This window comes from Amblyomma maculatum, chromosome 6 (assembly GCF_055883805.1).
Source record: "Amblyomma maculatum isolate TAMU_Amacu chromosome 6, ASM5588380v1, whole genome shotgun sequence".
Taxonomy (NCBI): domain Eukaryota; kingdom Metazoa; phylum Arthropoda; class Arachnida; order Ixodida; family Ixodidae; genus Amblyomma; species Amblyomma maculatum.
Window position 1 is genome coordinate 9,530,291 of NC_139349.1, and position 18,679 is coordinate 9,548,969.

An 18,679-nucleotide genomic window follows, 5' to 3' on the forward strand; every position below is an offset into this window, starting at 1 on the left:
GGAAAACGATGAAATAAAAGCCTCTGCAAGTTGCACGAATGGCGGAAAAAAAAGCATACACGTAATAAATATACCATAACCTTATTGTCTTCCAAATCTTACTTCTTCTCAATGTCGGGCTTGCGGGGACTGCTCTCGCACGCTGCGACGACATTCCAGGCTTGCAATCGTCGCACCGCGTGTAAGCGGGCTTATCGATGCAAGCACTGCCTTTCAATCACAGGACAAATTGCGGCCCCCGAGCGAATGGCTGCGCGCGTGCCTTAATAGGCGCCACCGTGCGACGACGCCGCGCATGCCTCGAGTGCCGCAAGAACAAAGGCCGGCTGGCTGTCCGGCGGAGCTATCAAGGTTTCGCTGTTACGCCCAGTCTTCGATCGGTAATTGTTCTCGCTGCTCCGACGGAGCTATTTGGGCTCCGCGCCACTGGAAACTAGCTGGTTATGCTGTGCGTTAGTCACCGAGGTCGCATCAGTCCTCCCTCCCGCGTGATTGCCGTTCATCGTAGTGGTCAATTGCAAGTCGCGCTTTCGCTGTTCGACCCCCCGTCGAGCAATTGGGAACCGATTACTCGCTACTTATTGCTGTTCGCTTTTCGAGGCGCGCAGTTGCCGGCTGTGTCATTCGATGTTGGCGGCCAAGTACAGCGAGGTGCGAGGGCGCGTGAGTTTTGTATTGCGCAGACAGCTGCTGTGGAATTTTCGCCATGACCATCGAACAATCTCACAGAATGTGTACAGGGCTTTCGCTAGAACTGGAAACAGGCGATGCAGCAAACAGAAGATGGCAACATATGTATGTGATCTGTCGCGCAGGACTTTTCTAGACAATTTCGCGCTTAATCATGCTAAACCTACGCGACAAATGTGACACGCTCCGTCTCTTGCAACGCATTATGTCGGTCCGAGCGTTCCAGCGAAACAATGCACACGAAGAAGCAGTAACGCAGGAAAGCCAATCACAAACCATCAAAAATGGGGGTTGAAGAACAAAATAATAATAATAATAATAATAATAATAATAATAATAATAATAATAATAATAATAATAATAATAATAATAATAATAATAATAATAATAATAATAATAAGACTAACTAAAAACGGAACTAAACACAACGGGAGCTCAGCAGCACATGCATGCAACAAAACGAACGAACGCAAAAGAAGCAAACAAAGGAAAAAAAACGAGGAGGACTTGTACAAGGGGGCTGATGATCACCCTCTGCTCCCTCTGCTCTCGGATTTTCCTGGCAAGCGTGACGAAGGCCTCCTGGATGTTGATGTTCTGCTTGCAGCTGCACTCGAAGAACGGGATGTCGAAGCTCTCCGCCATCTGCGGTCGAGGAGGAGGGAAATAAAAGTTACTGTGCGGTCGTGATGCGCTCGAAGGCGCACTAATTAAGCCGTGACACACCCAAGCCTGTACATCCGGCAACGTAAATTTACGGACCCTGTAGGTCGCTCGAAAACTCAAGGTTACAATACACCAATTGCAACCAGAACACAGAGCACTGCCCACTCCGACATTGCACCAGCAGCACAGTGCACAGGCTTCCGGGGCTGCTGTGATTTGTATACTTTTCATTGGACAGGTACGCGGTTGACGGTGTTGTGTCTTGCATCCAAATGTGACTCCGTGAAAATTTTGGTTCGAGCTTTGTTTCGATGCAATCCGATCTCCGGTGTACTGTTCTGCATCGCCGAATCCTTTGACTTAGCTTAATTCTTTTTGATCTTGTGTGGATTTATAGATCAACCGTAGATCCGTGCTATACATCCTGTACTTTTCGCGCCTAAAGTGGGCAGCTTGTGGAAAGCCGCGTCTCGTGCAGTTGCATGCAAGTGAATTACGGCATTATATATAAAGCACGCAGCTGGTCATTGACAACAGCGTTCTATTTCAGGGACGACGTTTAAATGTCTCTCCGCGCGCGATGAGGTTAGGGCGATTGCCATAACTACATTCAAACGTGATCACACTGCGTTCTAATAGCGATAAGCCCTCATGTTTATGTATCTGAATGTTGCTTGAGCACGTCGCATTCTCCGGCGTAGTATTTATTCGCCTTATCTGCTGAAAATTGTAACGCATGGTCGTTGCCTCCAAGACCCATGCGCAGTTCGTAACTCTGGCGGCAGCTGTACAAGTTTACCTAGCTGTTGACAGCCGCTGGCGCTAAATGCGTGTCTGACGTGCATGGACATTTGCAGTCATTGAGGGGTGTCCTATGTCAGATGGAGGTGCCAAAGAAGTAAGCCGTCACAGGACGTGCACTGCTGGCAGACAACGACCGCGGCAAACAAGACTGGAACCTCAAGCTGCAGGATAAGTTCTAATTCGGTGTTTGGCCAAACGGCAAACGCAGGAAAGTTTTTACCTATCGCTGGGATCCGTATGAGTGAGTGAACGGGTTCCCAAAGGCCGTTTCCATAGATGCATTCACGTTAATAGGCGAAAAAGCGTGATTTGTCATGGTTAACGGGTACGAAGCTGACATCGCACGCTTCACATCATGCAGGTGTGGAGTCTTTCCAAAGGCGTTTCGAGCAGAAACCACCTGGAACAATTCCTGTGTGCCCGTCTCGTTCGGTTTCGTGTGTTCTTTTGACCATGCACTTCTTTTGCGCACCACGCGTTACTTCCTCTTGTGCAACGTTTTCCCTTTATCTCAGTATTACACGCACAGCTTCAGCGTAAACACATGTGTATAGATTCCGTGTCGCTTTGTGGAATATTTTACAACGAATTTAACGACCTCGCATACAGCCAAAGAACGAGGCCAGGGGATGACATAAGGTGAGGGCGACACTTTCTTGTGCCCTCCTTTATCGGTGCCGAGCCCCGCTCTATCGCACGACTGATGACCTTGATCGCTTCCAATTCCTATCACGCACTTGAAATAGAGGGCAAGCGCGGTCGAACGGTATTCGTTTCGTAATTTTCTCCTTTTTACACTCCCTCTTTCACCTCGAATCGGGACCTTCGTGACCCCGGGATGTCTGGCGTGCCCCGCGGTTATCGCTGCTTGTGCTCCATATCTCCCCCCTTGCAGGAATGCCGTTCGCGTGCGGTGTGGACGTAAAAGCACGGCAAACACACGTTCTCGCGGGCCCATTTTCCTCGAATGGGTCGCGGCGCCGCTTTCATGGGATCGATTGGCGCCAGCTTGTGGGCCCGTATACGCGTTGTTTTGTACACAGAGCTTGTTTCGCAAATACCGTCCTCGAATCGAATCGTCTGGTCACCACGGTGTCAACGACTCCTAACAGGGTTTTCGCAAGTGCTCTTAAAACGGTGCGCTCAGACGTGGCCAGCATGGAACTATAAAGTCGCTACATAGGCGGTTGTTGTCCGCATCTGTACTGAATGCAGGATATGCCGGCGCGTTGTGAGAAAGGCGCACAGTTGTTTCCTAGGCGGCGTGGATGAACCAGCCGCCAGGTCATATTATCGGAGCTGACCACATGACAAAGTGCGTGGTCGATTGCAGGTTTCATGTCCATTGTGTTAAAAGCGCAGTCACAGCTCCCTAATGTAAGTAAACACACAAACTGTGTGTGAGTGGCTCGACCTCACAGCATCTGCAATGACGAGTCAATTGCGCATTAATGACCTATATAGTGACTGGAAGCTGACACAGCTATCATCTGGGCACCACATGTACACGTGCATCCACGCATCAGTACTCGGTAGCGCTTTCCGTGCAGTTATTCTGCAAATTACTGCTGAAAACACCAAAGATTTCAACAGCTTCTATTGAAAAGTTCAGCCCATTATAAAAAAAAAAAAAAGACAAGCAAGGGATGTCCTTTAAAGCGATAAGTGCATATAAAAAGCAGCGTGCCAGGCATTGTCCCCTTCACGGATTTTGAACACATCACATATGTAAAAGGAAACGTTGCTCATATCTACTAGTGTTGGCGAAAAGATTTCGGTTCGTTCACATCGCGGAGATGGGAAACAGGGTGTAGAGAGCGCACCTTTTCTCCCCGGTCCTTCTCCACTTGGCGCATGTGCGTCGCGTCGCATTTGTTGCCCACCAAGACCTTGACGACCTCTGGCGACGCGTTCTGCGACAGATCGAAGGGAAGGGGCAGACGGTGGATAGAAAAGGCAGAGAAATGTGTAGATCAGGTGTTTCGTACTGTGCTACTCAAACGAACGTGAACCACTCACACCTCTATCACTGTGCCATCGTTTCCTTTAAGACCGTGTGTCCCCTAGAACCGTACGTACTCGCACTGACAACAGTACACCGCACGCCACGGTTGCAAGCTGCCTGGGAAAAGTTCCCGATAATGTTCTTGCAGGTTTGGGTGGGCTCGCGCTACGACAGCTTTGGTGGAACGTTTGAGCGACCTGGCACTGCACTGTCACATTGTCGTTGCCCGCGCTGCGAGGTAATTGATAGCGCACGGTGCGTTTGATACATGCTGTTATACGGATTCCTCATTGGCTCTACACGGTAAATGGTAGTAGCGATGTGCTGAAACATTGTCCTAGTATAGCAGGAGAGCATGTTTCTTTAAGCTCACTGCTATATAGTTCGCATCTTTCGATCCTCGCAACAGTTGCCTGCGGAGTGGTAGCTGTGTGGATGGAAGACCGACAAGCAGTAATTTGTGCATATAGTTCTGCTGGATTAGCCCCGCTTGCAAAAACAACGACAATGTTTGGCCTCTCGTTTTTTACAGGTGCCGATCGAAGAACATAATCCATGACTTTAGCAGAATACGCTCGTACTGGCTAGTTTTTCGAAACGTATCCGAGAATATAGACTTTTATTTGATCGTACTGGCGTCAAGGCTTCAGCTTTTTACTCTGTAACCGTACTCAGATGTTGAAGCCACGCAGGTGTATGGCTTTACGTATTTAGGGCCGAATGTTATAAGGAGCAAATTTGATATTATTATGTATTCATAGCACAGAGTAAAGGTTGTCACAGTGCCTCAAGCATACAGACGTCGGCTTATGCGTAAGGAGTGCCCTCTAAACAACGGCGATGAAATGTGCGCAAATTCCATTCACGCCGGCAGAAAAAAGAAGAAAAAAAAATAACCGAGGATTAGCTCCGCCTAAACCGATTAAGACGTGCTTAAACACGTGCAGTGTTTGGAATTATTTTCCTTAGCGACTTAACGTTAAAATACCGGCAAAGACTTTGGCAAAGTGTTCATCATCATCATCAGCCTGACTATACCCACTGCAGGGCGAAAGCAAAGTGTTACACAGCTTTAGTTCGGTTGTTTTTCGGGGAAAGGAGCAGTATCTGCCTCTCTCCTAGGTGGACACCTACAGTTGCAATTAACGGCATACAATTTGTGGTGCATATATGTGGCCGGTTCGAATCCCTGTCGCGAATTAGCCTTCAACGTGGCCAGCAGATGGATTCTAAATAGGAAGCAAAATGGTACGAGACCAACCTAAACGCTGTGCGACGAACGGTTAGGTCACGATTATTTTGCGGACTGACGTTATATTTTTGTTGTTATTCCCTGCGGACACATTCTTGCGGACAATCGGACGCCACTCAAGAGCAAAGTAGACCTTCGCCTTAAAATAAACCTTCATTAATGCTATGACATTATGCGTCTCATTAGCAGAAAAGCCGTCGGCGCTCGTTCGTTCGTCGTTGGTTTGGTTTGTGGGGTTCAACGTCCCAAAACAACTCAGGCTATGAGAGACGCCGTAGTGGAGGACTCCGGAAATTTCGACCACCCGGGGTTCTTTAACGTGCACTGACATCGCACAGCACACGGGCGCCTTGCTTTTCGCCTCCACCGAAAAGCGGCCGCCGGGGCCGGGATTCGATCCCGCATCCTTGGGAACAGTAGTGGAGCGCCGTAACCACTGCGCCACCCCGGCGGGGTTCGTTCGTTCGTCGTCGTCGTTGCCGTGCTCGCGAGATGCTCGTGGAAACCTCGGCGATGGTAAATAGGGCGACGCCATCGAGCAGTCGTATATCGCGCACGGCAAGCCGAGCATCCACGATGCATCGCTATAGCATGATACAATTTAAAAAAGAAAAGTGATTCCTAACCATGGGGCATGATAAGCGGCATGTGTATTACTCCGATAAGCAGTAAATAAAATTAGTTTTTGAAATTTGACTACAACAAGCAAGCCAGGGGCATTGAAATAATCAGCTTATAATTTGTTATAATGGTTAGCTTTTTATTTGGGTAGCAAAAAAATAAAAAGCGTTAACAGTGTACTACTTTCTGCCAATGCAGTCTTAAGTTGTATCCGATTGCAGCGAACGAGGGCGCGAACGAGGCTTGTACCGAAATTGCGATGCAGCGTTCCGAACGGTGCCAAACTATCTCCAGTTGCATATAGCATACTTTTGCTCTTCACGAGTGAATAGCAGTGAGAAGTGAAGTTCGCCAATGATGATGAATAACTTGATGAATAACTTTATTAACACCCGTCAAGGAAAAGATTCCTCCCCTTTCAGCATCAGCAGGCTGAAATCTCTTGGGATTCAGCGGTGTCCAGGGCCAGATGGATGATTTTTGTTTGGACTTCTTTGTTCTGGTTGATATTTAAAGCCTCCCAGGACTCCAAATTCCTGTCTGGTTCGTTGTATCTAGAGCATGCGCACACCATGTGTATCATACCTGCAATTTCGTTGCAATGTTTGCACCGCGGGTCCTGTATCACCGGATGCCATCTGCTTAGTGCGAGTGGGTTGGGAACTGCAACTTTCTCCGTGTAACCTCTTCTTTTCTGCTTAGAATTTTGTCTGCTCGAGGCAACGTCTGTCTTTCTAATCATTGAGAATATCATAGTATGTTTTCAACTCTTCGCCCTGAAGGGGCTCTCTGCTCAACGAGACCGCACTGCTATCCCGGTGTGTAAGTCTTCGGGCCAGTACTTGCGCTGTCTCCTCACAGGCCCTCGTGGGCCGGAGTCCAAACGAGTTTAATGAGCTCTGCCGGTGGCGGTCCGGCAGCCAGAATTTTAACCGCTTCGGCAGATATCTTGCCTGCGTTGTAGTTTCGGACAGCCGATTGGGAATCTGTTACAATCACCCTTACATACTGTTGTATTAGGGCCAGCGAAATGGTCACCTCCTCAGCCGCTGTTGCGTCCCTCTGTCGAATGCTGCGCAGCACAAGACCCGGTCCCCATCCTCCCTGGTTGCTAGGGCTACGAAACTCGTTCTGCATTCCTATTCCGTCGCGTCCGTGTAAACCACGTCCTGTCAGTCTGCTAGTTTTTTCTGTATAGCTTTCGCTCTGTCTTTTCTTCTACCCTCATGGTGTACCGGGTGCATATTCCTTGGAAGTGATGGGATTCTTATTTTGTTCCTTATGTCTGTTGGGATATCCTCAGTCAGTTTTAGCCTTGCTCGAGGTTCCAAGCCTAGCTTTTCTAGTATTTAAGTCCCGATCGGCTGCGTAGGAGTCGTTGCTGCTGTGTTACTGTGGTCAATGAGCTCGTCTAACGTGTTTGAAATCCCCATGTTGAGAATTTTCTGGGTGGATATGTACGGAGGGATTTCAGTTCTTTCCTGCTTTTGCCAGCCATAGGTATGGTGCCACGTATGTAATCCTACAAGTGAATCAATTAGTCTCAATAGGTTCGCCTCTTTCATTCCCGCGTGTTTGTTTGCTATTCTCTTGATTAGCCGACACGTCTGGCCTACAGTCGATTCGAATGTTTGTATCGTTTCGGTGTTCTTACCGTTTGACTGGATCCGAAGACGCAGCACTCTAATCGTTTCTATACCCAGAGTATTTTGTCCCCATTTACCGTTAGCGTTATCCCGTGTTCCCGGGGCTTTGTTTGTTTATTTCGTGGGCCGAGGAAGAGCGCTTCCGATTTCTCTACTTCAGCTCTACTTCAGCTTCTTGGCAGCTACTTCACTACAGGGATGCGAACCGACGACCTCCAAGCGGATGCCTTCAAGCCAAGGTTTCTGCAATTACGGCTCACCGATGGTGCGTGAAGTATGACGTCGAGTACGCGCGCACATACTTCGAATGCCAGCTGAAAGAACTTCTTTGTCATTTCACTCGCAGGACTATTATCAGTGTCCCTGCCGAATTTTTTCCTCCTCGTTGAGGGCGAGCATACCGCACTATATACTTCGAAGCTTATCTTGAGGGACACCTCAGTATATATCTACGTTCAGTGCTCGCTTTTTTTTTTAATTACTATCTATGTGTAGCAATATCTCCACTATGAGTTGTTTCTCTAATTAGTTTCCCTTGAAGTCTGTTGAAATTACGCTGGAGGCTGCAAAGAAACGTGGAGTTGCCGACTTTCACTGGCTCAGCGAGACCACTGACATGCATGGCTCTGCTTTCTGAACAACTTGCCGTCCCAAGGCGTCAGTATACGGTCGTCTCTCCTAGCGCCACAGGCTTGGAGAAAAACGGCTCCAGCTACGCAAGCCTCGAATGCAAGCGCCTGCTTGGGGCCTCCCCCGCTCGGGGCACCGGAGGAGTTTGTCAAGTAAATCCTCGGCTGAATGTGACTAAGCCCCGCGCGCGAGCCGGAATGCCGATCGACCCTCGTTCCGATGTTAAGAGGATTTCGTGGCCGCGACAATACGGCGGCGGTGTAGATCAGAGGCAAGGCTGCCCCTAAACGCGAGAGATGAGCTGTGCGAGCGGAAGATCAGCGGCAATGATGTCCGGCATGCCTTGTAAGGGTTTCGGACGACGCAGAGGTGTGCCTTGTTCGAGCGCTCTGCTGTGACGCGTGTATACGCCCTCCCGTGGCAGGTGCATCTTCGTAATAACGCGATTATTGGCGCCTCGCCCCTACACAGGTGTGCACTAATACTATAAACGGGAAAAGTGAACGCGTTATGAACGAAGTGCGAACGGAAAATAATAATGTGGATGCGAACGCGTAATCCCGTGTCGCGAGGTCTCTCATGGAAAAAGAGTGATAAGTCTTCGATTGCACGATTCGTGCGAGATCCATGACTCGGGCACTTCCACGTAAACCGCAGTGCATATCTAGCAAGTGTGGACGAACTCCGCTAGCCTCCACTTAGGATGCTGGAACGAGCGGGCATTTAGCATTATCGTATATATGATCTCGGAAACGCGTGAATGACACTCCGCACTGAGTACAGGAAACACAAAGGAGAGTGCACTGTTTTTGGCTTACCTCTTCGATATTCCTGAACCAGTAGGAGAGGTGGTTGAAGGAGTCCATGTTTGTGACGTCATACATGATTAGAATGCCCTGGAAAACACACGAAACATACAATACATAAAAATAAGTTATACTCGAAAAATAACGGACTAACACAGCTCGAACAGCGCGGTGGCACGGCAGCTATAACACAACCTGACCTGTCGGTACCGTAGGAACTATTTCTGTGGGAACATATTTGCGTTCGTTGTTTCTGTGGACTTGCCGACTCGGCCGTCTCATTTCCAGCATGCCCCGTAGTCACCCTCCGCACGGCCACTTCGTGTTTTTGTTAGCTTGCTTCATGTCTGCTCTGAGTACCGAAGGTTCCGAACCATGTACGTAAATGAATACTTGCTGCGCTGGGCGCTGAATGTTCGGCGCGTTCTTCTTTGTCATGCAGTTGATGCGTCTCATTATTGGTGGGAGTGCGTCGTTGCGATGCCCGCTGTTGTACAGGGTTTTCAGTGCTGCGGGAGAGTAATTTCCTTCCATTGCTGTCGTCTCACGTGTACTTGTATACCATATATTCGCTCCATATTCGTCAACATCGGTCGGATCATATAACTCAGTGTTGTGTACTATTGGCGACATGCTAAGGGTTATTAGTGGCAGTAAATCGCGATGATACAGTTCTCGGGCAAAGGAGCAAGTTTAGTACAGCGAACGTACACAAGAAGCAGTGTTCTGTGACGACAATATCACTATGCCATTTAAGCGCGTTCATGAGTTGTCAACTGATAACGACTCTCGTGCGATTACGCATGCTACTGTGCACAGCATCGCCACTGCTGTATAGCTTGCGGGTTAGGGAGAGTTACATACTGCGAAAACACAAGCCACGGACGCTGCGAGGAAGATCCCGTGCATCTCGTGACGCAAACGCGTGGCTCGCGTAAAGGTGTATTTACCAAAACGCGCCGTTTAGAAGCAGTAAATTTCATCACACTGATAACTCACGCTCAGGGCGAGGAGGTTGCACGAGCTGGGTTATGTCGCGAGTTCACGGGCGTCGTACAAAATGAGCAGCAATTACACGCGCGTCGCAAGCCAGTGGTTCGGAAAACGAGGCCCGCTTTACAATCGCTTACACGCCTTTAGTTCGCGTACCCGCGCAAGGAATTCACGTAGGCGTATGCCACGTGCACCACTATGCTGGTCGCTTTCTTTCCGCGCGATCAAAGAAAGCGAACAAGCCTGAATTGCTTCCGAAATGACGAAAAGCCTCTTCAGCGAGGCAATTACGCGGGTCACACAAAGGCGGCTTCTCGGAGCTCTAGACGTCCAACGCGTGCGAGTTGGGAGCGCCCTGTGCCTTGGGCAGCGGAGCGTTCTGCGCCTTCCGGGGTCTGCACGTAGCATATACACCTCGTAACGCGAGCGCCTGCATAAGGGCTATTTATCCGCTGCGACGCATTGTGTAGGGTCGCTCATCTCGTCTCGCGGGACGTCGCTGTGTGTACCTAACGGAGCGAGCTATGAGCGAGGAGGGCTCCTTCTGTACAAAGCAAGCCCGCACATGGCACGTGAGAAACACGCCCGTGGATCGGTGCCGGCGTCTAGCGGTGCAGATCATCTAAGTATGGTTCGCTTTACGGTATATAGGGTGCCGGAACCACTTACGCGAGTTCAGGCCGCTTGCCTGCTACGGGTGACGGCGTCGACGATGAGTGATGAACAGACGGAACGGGTGTACGCTATATGTAATTTTACGTAGCCAGATCCTACTACCACCTGGTGTGCATTATGAGGTCTGATAATATATACGTATCGGCAACAAAATAGATCGGTTACCCTGTAGCGTGCTATTACTTCAAAAACACCGACGCACGTAGAGAGATGGGCTTCCTGGCGCACATCGCGAACGATTTGCTGTGCGACAAGCCCACGTAGGAGACACGCAGGAATGAAAGACAATGAAGGATGGGTGAGAATACTCATCACGTTTAATGGGCCGCTAGATAGAAGCGCTTCATTTTTACCCCTCAAATAAACTTGTACAATTTGGCTTTATATCGTTGTGATGACGTTCGTTTCTTAGTAAAGTGCGCGTTTACTGTTGGGAAATTTCGATTCATCAATGGAACATTTCTTTGTTCTGTCATTCAACCAATATTCATGACGTTAAGGATGATTGACACCGAATTATGGACTCGATGATCAGTGACCAAAATCGGATGGCGGCGAAGTCTATCCCTTATAAATCCGCACTCTTAAAGCGGTGACGTCATCGCAGTTGCCTTATTGAAACTGCCTGTGGTCCGAGATGCATACTTCAGTTTCGGACTTATGTTAGTTTATAGAATCTCCATTTTCATAAAAGTAGGTTTGATTTCATTACAACGCAGTAACCCACCAACGTGATTACCCATTCAATCAAATGTGATTTAGGCAGACTTCAGTTGCATGCCTTCAGCGCTGTCCCCTCTTCGATCTCTTCCATGATGCCACACAGATAGCGCGGCCATTCTTGACGAACCTCAGTGAGAGTAAAATATGGCGCACTGACCCAGCATGAAGAACCGACCGTTCCGGCTTCACTTGTTCGCCCTTTACTTGTCACACGTGATACGCCAGAGCGTATGAAAAGGCGGTTATCGCCCCACAACCATGAGCTCCTCTCGGGTCACCCCACAATGCAGATATGGCTGCCCCTTTCTGCGAAAAAGTCCATTTGATGCGCTATATCAGCCGTGCCTCAACGTGCCAATAATAGCAATATGTACATGACCGATAGTACGTGAGCTAAAGCGTACAGTCGTAAACACTTGGACGAAGCCCAAGGACACTTGATGAGTGACCACGTACAGCCTTTATCAAAAGTTTACAGCCCAGAGGGTTTGCTTTTAAGCCGTATAATATGACTTCTGTAATAATCGTGGAAGTCCTAGCCATTGAAGAGGGTAGGACGAAACATCTTCTTGCCTTCAGCAAGTATGGAAACCTGGGAATGCATTACGAGCCACATAGTATTGCTCAGAAGTAGACCCCCATGGGCTGTAAACTTTTGATAAAGGCTGTACGTACAGTTAAAACCAAAAAGCTTTTTTAAAGCCCTTTTTTTTAACAGCATATAGACATTTGTTTGCAGTACAGTGAAACGAGAAAGGCTCCTACAGTTGGAAGGCGGTCACCATGTTCATTCGCTATTCGGCAAAAAGAACGCATATAGGCAAGAAATGTCAGTTTCTTGACGCGTTAAAGCGCCATTTTCATGAATTGGCAGATAAGTAGTCACTGGCACTAGTAAGCCGTTGTTCTCTTTTTTTTTTTTTTTCTTTTCCAAGGCAAACCCACGAGGGCGCTGGATTAACCGTTCGAGTTGAACGTGCTCCTGTATCTGCGAATCGCATGCAGGCTATTTTCAGGCACGGCGTATACTAGACCGACATGTGCGCCATTTACCCTGTGGTTTTGTGCACGATTGGAATGTGCCCATCGATCTCTGAGTGATTTATGTCACGCGCATATACGACGTAGGGTTCCTAGGCCAGAATTCCAGGTTATGCCTTCCTCTCGGCACGCACAGCAGCGGCACTGCGTCGTACCGGCGACGCAAGCCATGTACACAGCCGTCCAAGCGAAACGCGTGGTATGCTTTCGTTATGAGGCGGTGAAAGCGCTACACGCCTATAGTGGAAGCGAGCTGAATCGAATGAATGCCCCGGAGGGTTTATGCGTACAAGGTGCGGAGCGGTGATCACCATACCACGAACAAGAAGGTTACGAGGAAGAATCGCCTGTTTCCGCTCGCATCGCTTGGCGACGTTTCGCATTTAGAATCCGCTCCGTCCCTCTTCACGCGCGATGATCTATTTTCGTCAGCCCCAATCTATCCGCGTGAGACATTCGCTGATTTCCTAACTGCCTGTAATGTGACCGGGGGCGGAAGCATTGTGGGAACACCGGTGACGGGCTTGATATCTCAATTGGCATCTCTCGATCTGCTCCCTTTGTAGGAGGAAATGGGGATGCACACAGGGAGCGGTTAGCCAGGAGTTCAATTCTGGGTGATAAGACCGGTTGCGGCTAACTAAGTGTAACGAGAGTCAATGACTGCGGTCTTCTTTCTTTCTTTCTTTTTTTTTTTTTTGCCCCCAATAGATACGAAGTTTCGTGTTATCACTCCGTACAGTGCAAGGAGAGAAAAGGCGCTGATCATCGATGCGATCTGAGCTATTTGCTTCTTTGTTTCAGTTGTGAATCTATGACAGGCAGGCTTCGCCCAGATGTATTCTCTCTTTAACGGCGATGCTGCTTCTCGTAGCTAACACCTAGCGAAGCTGCGCGATGCAGTAGCTGCGGGGTAGTCTTTATGTGCGGCACCTTGTGTATATCCACATCGGCGAGTGTATAACTGCGCTCCTCCGAAGAAAGGAAGACGACAAGAAAGTCTGACAAGAACGGAGCAAAAAACATGCGAAGCATGCTTAAGTGCGAACATGTAACAAACATCATGACTCTTTCTGGCCACGTCCCGGACATGGCGCTGCTGAGCACCGCCAGGTTACTGCCCGGTTCTACTTGTAATCGCGGGCGCCCACTGTTCGCCAAGCAGTCTATACATAGCGGCCGGCATCGAGGCACTTCTTATCGCACCAAGCGTCCACCCGTCCCGAGGAAAAACAAAATCTTATCGGCGGAAATGACGCCTGAGCGGAGCTGTGTAGCCAGCGGCGATGATGGCCGGGCGTCTATTGTCGCCGGTACAAGAACCACGTCGTCAAGCGCGTGTCTCTGAACGAGGAAGGAAGCGGGCGCGGCCACTCCGCTGTGCTTTAACCGATAGAGGGAGAGCTGCGGAGTTCTGTGATTTCGCGCCGATTAGCGTCGATTTCGTTGTGTTTCTGTATATAGCATTTTCGTTCCGCCAGTCGTTCGTGTCTACCGGCAGTCCTTTATTTAGTGGTCACTAGCTGTTAGTGTTTAACCGCACTCTAGCCCTAAGAAATAATTGTGAGAAAGAAATTCGTAAAAATTAAAGGTCCCTACATTATATTCCAGGAAGGAAACGTTTCGCATGTTTCCGCGTGATAGCTGTAGTCGCCAACCTCCCAGTAAATACCGTTGGCTGCTATGTAAACGCCGCTGTTTACAACGACCCGATTGGCTCGTTTGATGACTGTTTTTTAAATATTTATTTATTTATTTATTTATTTATTTATTTATTTATTTATTTATTTACAGCATACGGCTAGTCTCAAGCAGGAGGCTGTAGGATGTCCCGCACAAGTGTCATCATGGTCCCCTCAAAACTTAATTCATTGATAAATCTATATCGCCAACAAAACGTCCGCGCAGTGTGGATATCTTATGTGGATGAACTAGTATATACGCATATAGTAAAGAGTATACAGTTAAGATGATGCCGCGTGCATGACGGCGTGCATTCTGAGCAGGCATATGTATAGACAGAAAAAAAAAAAAATAACTGCTGCGTGCCGCTCCTGTAGACCTCGATTATGACGCAAAACGGCCTGCTTTAATGTAAGCCGCTCAATTCAGCTGTAACACGGAACATCCAATATCCTGCTTCATATCAGGGCGTGGCAGAGTTCGTTTTCGAAGTTTGCGCGCGTCCAGGGTGTGTATAGAGGCGGTGACAACGACCTTGAGTGTTGCCATTCCCGGTCGGACAGTATGTATACGGCAGCCGGCGCCATTCCGACGGCGAAGACACGGAGCGTCCCACTTTCTCGTCGCGACGTCGTCGTATACGCCATTACCTACAGCTGCTCTCGGCGCGTCGTAAAGAAGAATCCGCATTTGCGCGAATTCGAGGACGCTGCGGCGCGCGCAGCAGTTTTCGGTGACGAGTAATCTGAGACATTCGAGGTCCTTGACGCCTTGTTCTCAGCGGCTGCTGTTCGCTCGCTGAAGCTGCAGACCGAGCATAGGGCTCACAGGTGGTCTGTTCCAAAGTAACATGTATACTATAGTACAGCCTTTGTCAAACGTGTAGAGCCCAGGGGCTCTGCTTCTGATCCGTGCAGTGGCGCCGATTTAGCATTAAGGGAAGTCTTTCCTATTAGAGAGGACAAAACATCTTACCATCGAGAGGTTCGGAACACTGGAAATGCATTACAAGCCTCACGAAGTGGCTCAGAAGCATACAGACCCCTTGGGCTTTACACTTTTGACGAAGGCTGTACATGTATTGCATGCATCCGCGAAACACTGTGTGCAAACCATAGATGCATTCCCACAAACTGCGCTCGCGACTGGTGGCAGATTATAATGTATTTCCCTTTCTTTATCTTCGTCTTCTGAAAGCTCCCATAGAAGCCGGCCTATTCCGGTGAGGTTGTCTTTTCTTCCTCTGATACCTCTCCCAAGCTCTTCCAGGACCACCGTGCCTAGGACACATCAACTGTCCTCCTGCCTGCCATATATGCAGTGGATGTTGAACTTGAAAGTAAGCTATTTTTATTGTTATTCGGATGACGTTGATTGTGAGTTGTGTGGTGCTGACGCGAAACCGTTGCCTCGTGAGTTGTAACTGTAGCGTACAACTTCCGAATCCAATCGTGCATGGAAAAGTGGCACTTTAGTTTGGTGGTTTTCAGGAGAGGTGTGTGCCACCCGGTGGCAGCCCTAACGAGATAGGCAGCGTACTTCAATGTGTTTCTACAGCACTTATCGCATGTGTATCCCAGTCAAGCCTAGCTCGCTCCAAACGTATACGAACCAGTGCAGGTAATCGGTAGCCATGCACTGTGCAATACCGCACAGCATACACATAGCCTGCGAAGCAAAAAAGATGGAAATCGAAGTGTGTGCGCCACGACGTACTGAGACCCGCGCGGCTGTCTAGAGAGAGGGTGGGGTATGCAATTCAGTCCTTTGAATTGAATAATTGTTACTAAGAGTGAAGCTGAAGTGCCCTATGTGCAGTGAGTCACTGAGTCATTGTTTTCGACGGAATTTACTTCGTTGCTCTATTGCTTTTTTTTTTTCATAAAAAAAAGAAGCGCTCAAATTCTGCCTATCATTGACCTAACGAATGTAGCTTTAAAGCTGTTTTTATATAAAACCTGCAATTATGGACTGGATTATAAATGACTAGCTTAGGCGAACGCAGCACGATTTGTTAAATGGAACTAAACCAACATATGTTGCCGCAACCTCTGGTGTGCCCCAAGGGTCTGTTTTGGGGCCATTGCTATTTAGTCTTTATAAATGACATTGTGCAAGATCTTGAATGCAAAGTGAGATAATATGAAGATGATTGAGCCATTTACAGGGACGTTGAAAATGACCGTGATTTCAGCAGTTTTGAGAATAATCTGAACAAAATTCATGCTTGGTGCACTAAGTGAGGCATGTTCTTGAGCAGTGCTGAATGTCAATTTGTGTCATTCACCCGCAAACTCTTTCCTGGAGATCAGTATAAATTGGGCAAACTACTTCTTTAAAAGGTTCAAGATTACAATAACCTTGGGGTCTATTTTTTAGAAAATTTGACATGGAACAGACACGTTGAATATATTTAATCACAAAGTCATCTTGAATGTAAAATCTTGAGTGAAATAGCTACTGCACATAACAAATGTTCGTCCGGTACTCAAGTGCAATTGCGCGGTGTGGGACACTGAAAGCTCTAATCTTATAGAAAAGATTTAACGTATCGCTGCAAGGTTTGTTTCCGGTAATTATAACTTCTGCAGCAGTATTACATTACACGTTTACAGCAGTATTACATTACAGCAGAATTACAAACAGCGGCGTTTACAGAGAACCTTGGTTGGAAAACACTTGCATATCGCAAAATGTATTTATTTTTTTTTTTTTTTTTGTCGAGTTCACTCTGGTCTCAAAGGAATAAACAAGAACATTTTCCCCCCAAACTTCGTCTCTGAACGATGTGATCACGAGGTGCAAGTTCTTGAAACGCGCTGTCGAACTGGTGCATACCGTAATTACTTTTTTCCTAATACACTGGAACAGGCTTCCCAAGAACATTGGTGAGCGTAACGCTTTAGTCTTTTTTAGGTAGAACGAGAGGAAGAAGATGGCTTACACGGTATGAAAGAGAACTGAACAAGGGGGGACAGTGCCGGGGGGAAGCCTAAGTTCGCAGGTCGAGCCAACGTTTCGAAAAGTGGACCAAAGGAAGACAAGTCCACTTGTAGAAACGTTGGCTCGACCTGCGAACTTAAGCTCCCATGTTCCGCGGCCCTGGCTCTGCCGGAATCTTCCGCGGTAAGCAACTTCGAGCAGACTTCTGCACGGTGCGATGGCAACACACCGAACACTCTACTGGACTTCCATTCAAGCGATGCACCAGCAAAGCCTATTTGAAAGCCTTTCTAGGCTCAGGGGTGTGCGCAGAAAGTGTGCGTCCGCGCAAGGTGTCCACCCCTGCTAGCTGTCCACATCCGCCTCGCATTCAGGACGGTACCAGGTTCGATTCCTGGTTCCGCCGGGTACCCACCGCCACCGGTTTCGATGGACACAACATTTCTTTGGCCTGGTTCTCGACTCTTCTGCGGTTAAATGCTTGGGACCCTTTCTCAAGGATTTCACCCCAGAGTAGCCGAGCACCAGGCCGGGGGAAAGCTTGTACCCACTGAAAACCAGATACCCGGCAGTGGCAGGGATCGAACCTGGTACCTCCCGAAGCGAGGCGGATGCTCGACAACAAGGCCACCGCTTCGGTCAAGCATACGCACAGATAGCATTTACAGACGATGTTCGACACGATGGCTCGAAGGCCACAGCGGCAGGTGAAGAGCTTCCTCCCCAGGCACCCCTTGAGACAACCAGCCGCCAGGTCGAGGAAAGCCTTTTTCACCGGTTGGGTTGTCGGCGGTTGGTGTCGCACCTCCCGCAACCGAGGCGAGCTACCAAACCACCACGACGCTGCGCTATTAAGTGGCAATTCCGTTTGTTCCCCTGTTTGGGCCTTGAATAACGTGCTGCGTTTCGCCAGCTGTGTTACTGAACAAAAAAATAATGTGATCAGGAAGCCGAATTACTCTTGACTACAGTGAGGGACAGCTGAGTATATGTGACGCAGCCATAAAGTCTGCTGACGTTTGGAAATGATTAGAAGGGACTGTATAAAGGAAGTAGGACCGCAGCACGTACGCAGAATGCATGACTTCCGAGCGGCGAGCGAAATAGGTCCGAGTGTTTTTCCACTAAAGGTGTGGCAGCCCGTCACCATGCACAGGACAGGCGAAGAATAGCTGGTATAGTGCAATGAGTGTTCTTTCTTCCACTGTGAGCCTCTTCTGCATTAACATACAATTAAGGATTAAACATAATCCGTTGCGATTTGCCAGAGTTTACTGAGTCCGTATTGAAAAAAAAAAAAACGTATTTGCGTTTTTAACAGGTCTTTTATGAAATAACATGGGATTATGCAGGATCTGATGTGAGACGTATAGGAACTAAATAGAAATATGCAGAACTAGTAGAAGGACGCACATGAGATGCATATGGGTCCTGTGTTCTCATAACAAGCGCCTGTAACTCCTGCATATTGCATGTGGGATGCATTTTAAGAGATATCGGC

General features: G+C 48.4%; 1 protein-coding gene across 3 annotated transcripts in view; it reads right to left on the reverse strand.

Annotated features, from left to right (window-relative positions):
* The window catches only part of LOC146185038 (ras-related protein Rab-8A-like), a 95,653-nt gene that overhangs the window by 8,675 nt on the left and 68,299 nt on the right, over positions 1-18,679 (reverse strand). Inside the window, exons 4-6 of one of the 3 annotated variants that reach the window (XM_084606028.1) lie at positions 9,133-9,210; positions 3,984-4,073; positions 1,222-1,335 (exon numbers count right to left, since the gene is read on the reverse strand). In XM_084606028.1, the coding sequence (XP_084462154.1) occupies positions 1,222-1,335; positions 3,984-4,073; positions 9,133-9,210 (282 nt within the window). Of the gene's footprint in view, positions 1-1,203; positions 1,336-3,983; positions 4,074-9,132; positions 9,211-18,679 lie in introns of all 3 variants that reach the window. The other 2 variants (XM_084606027.1, XM_084606029.1) reach the window with 2 other exon arrangements.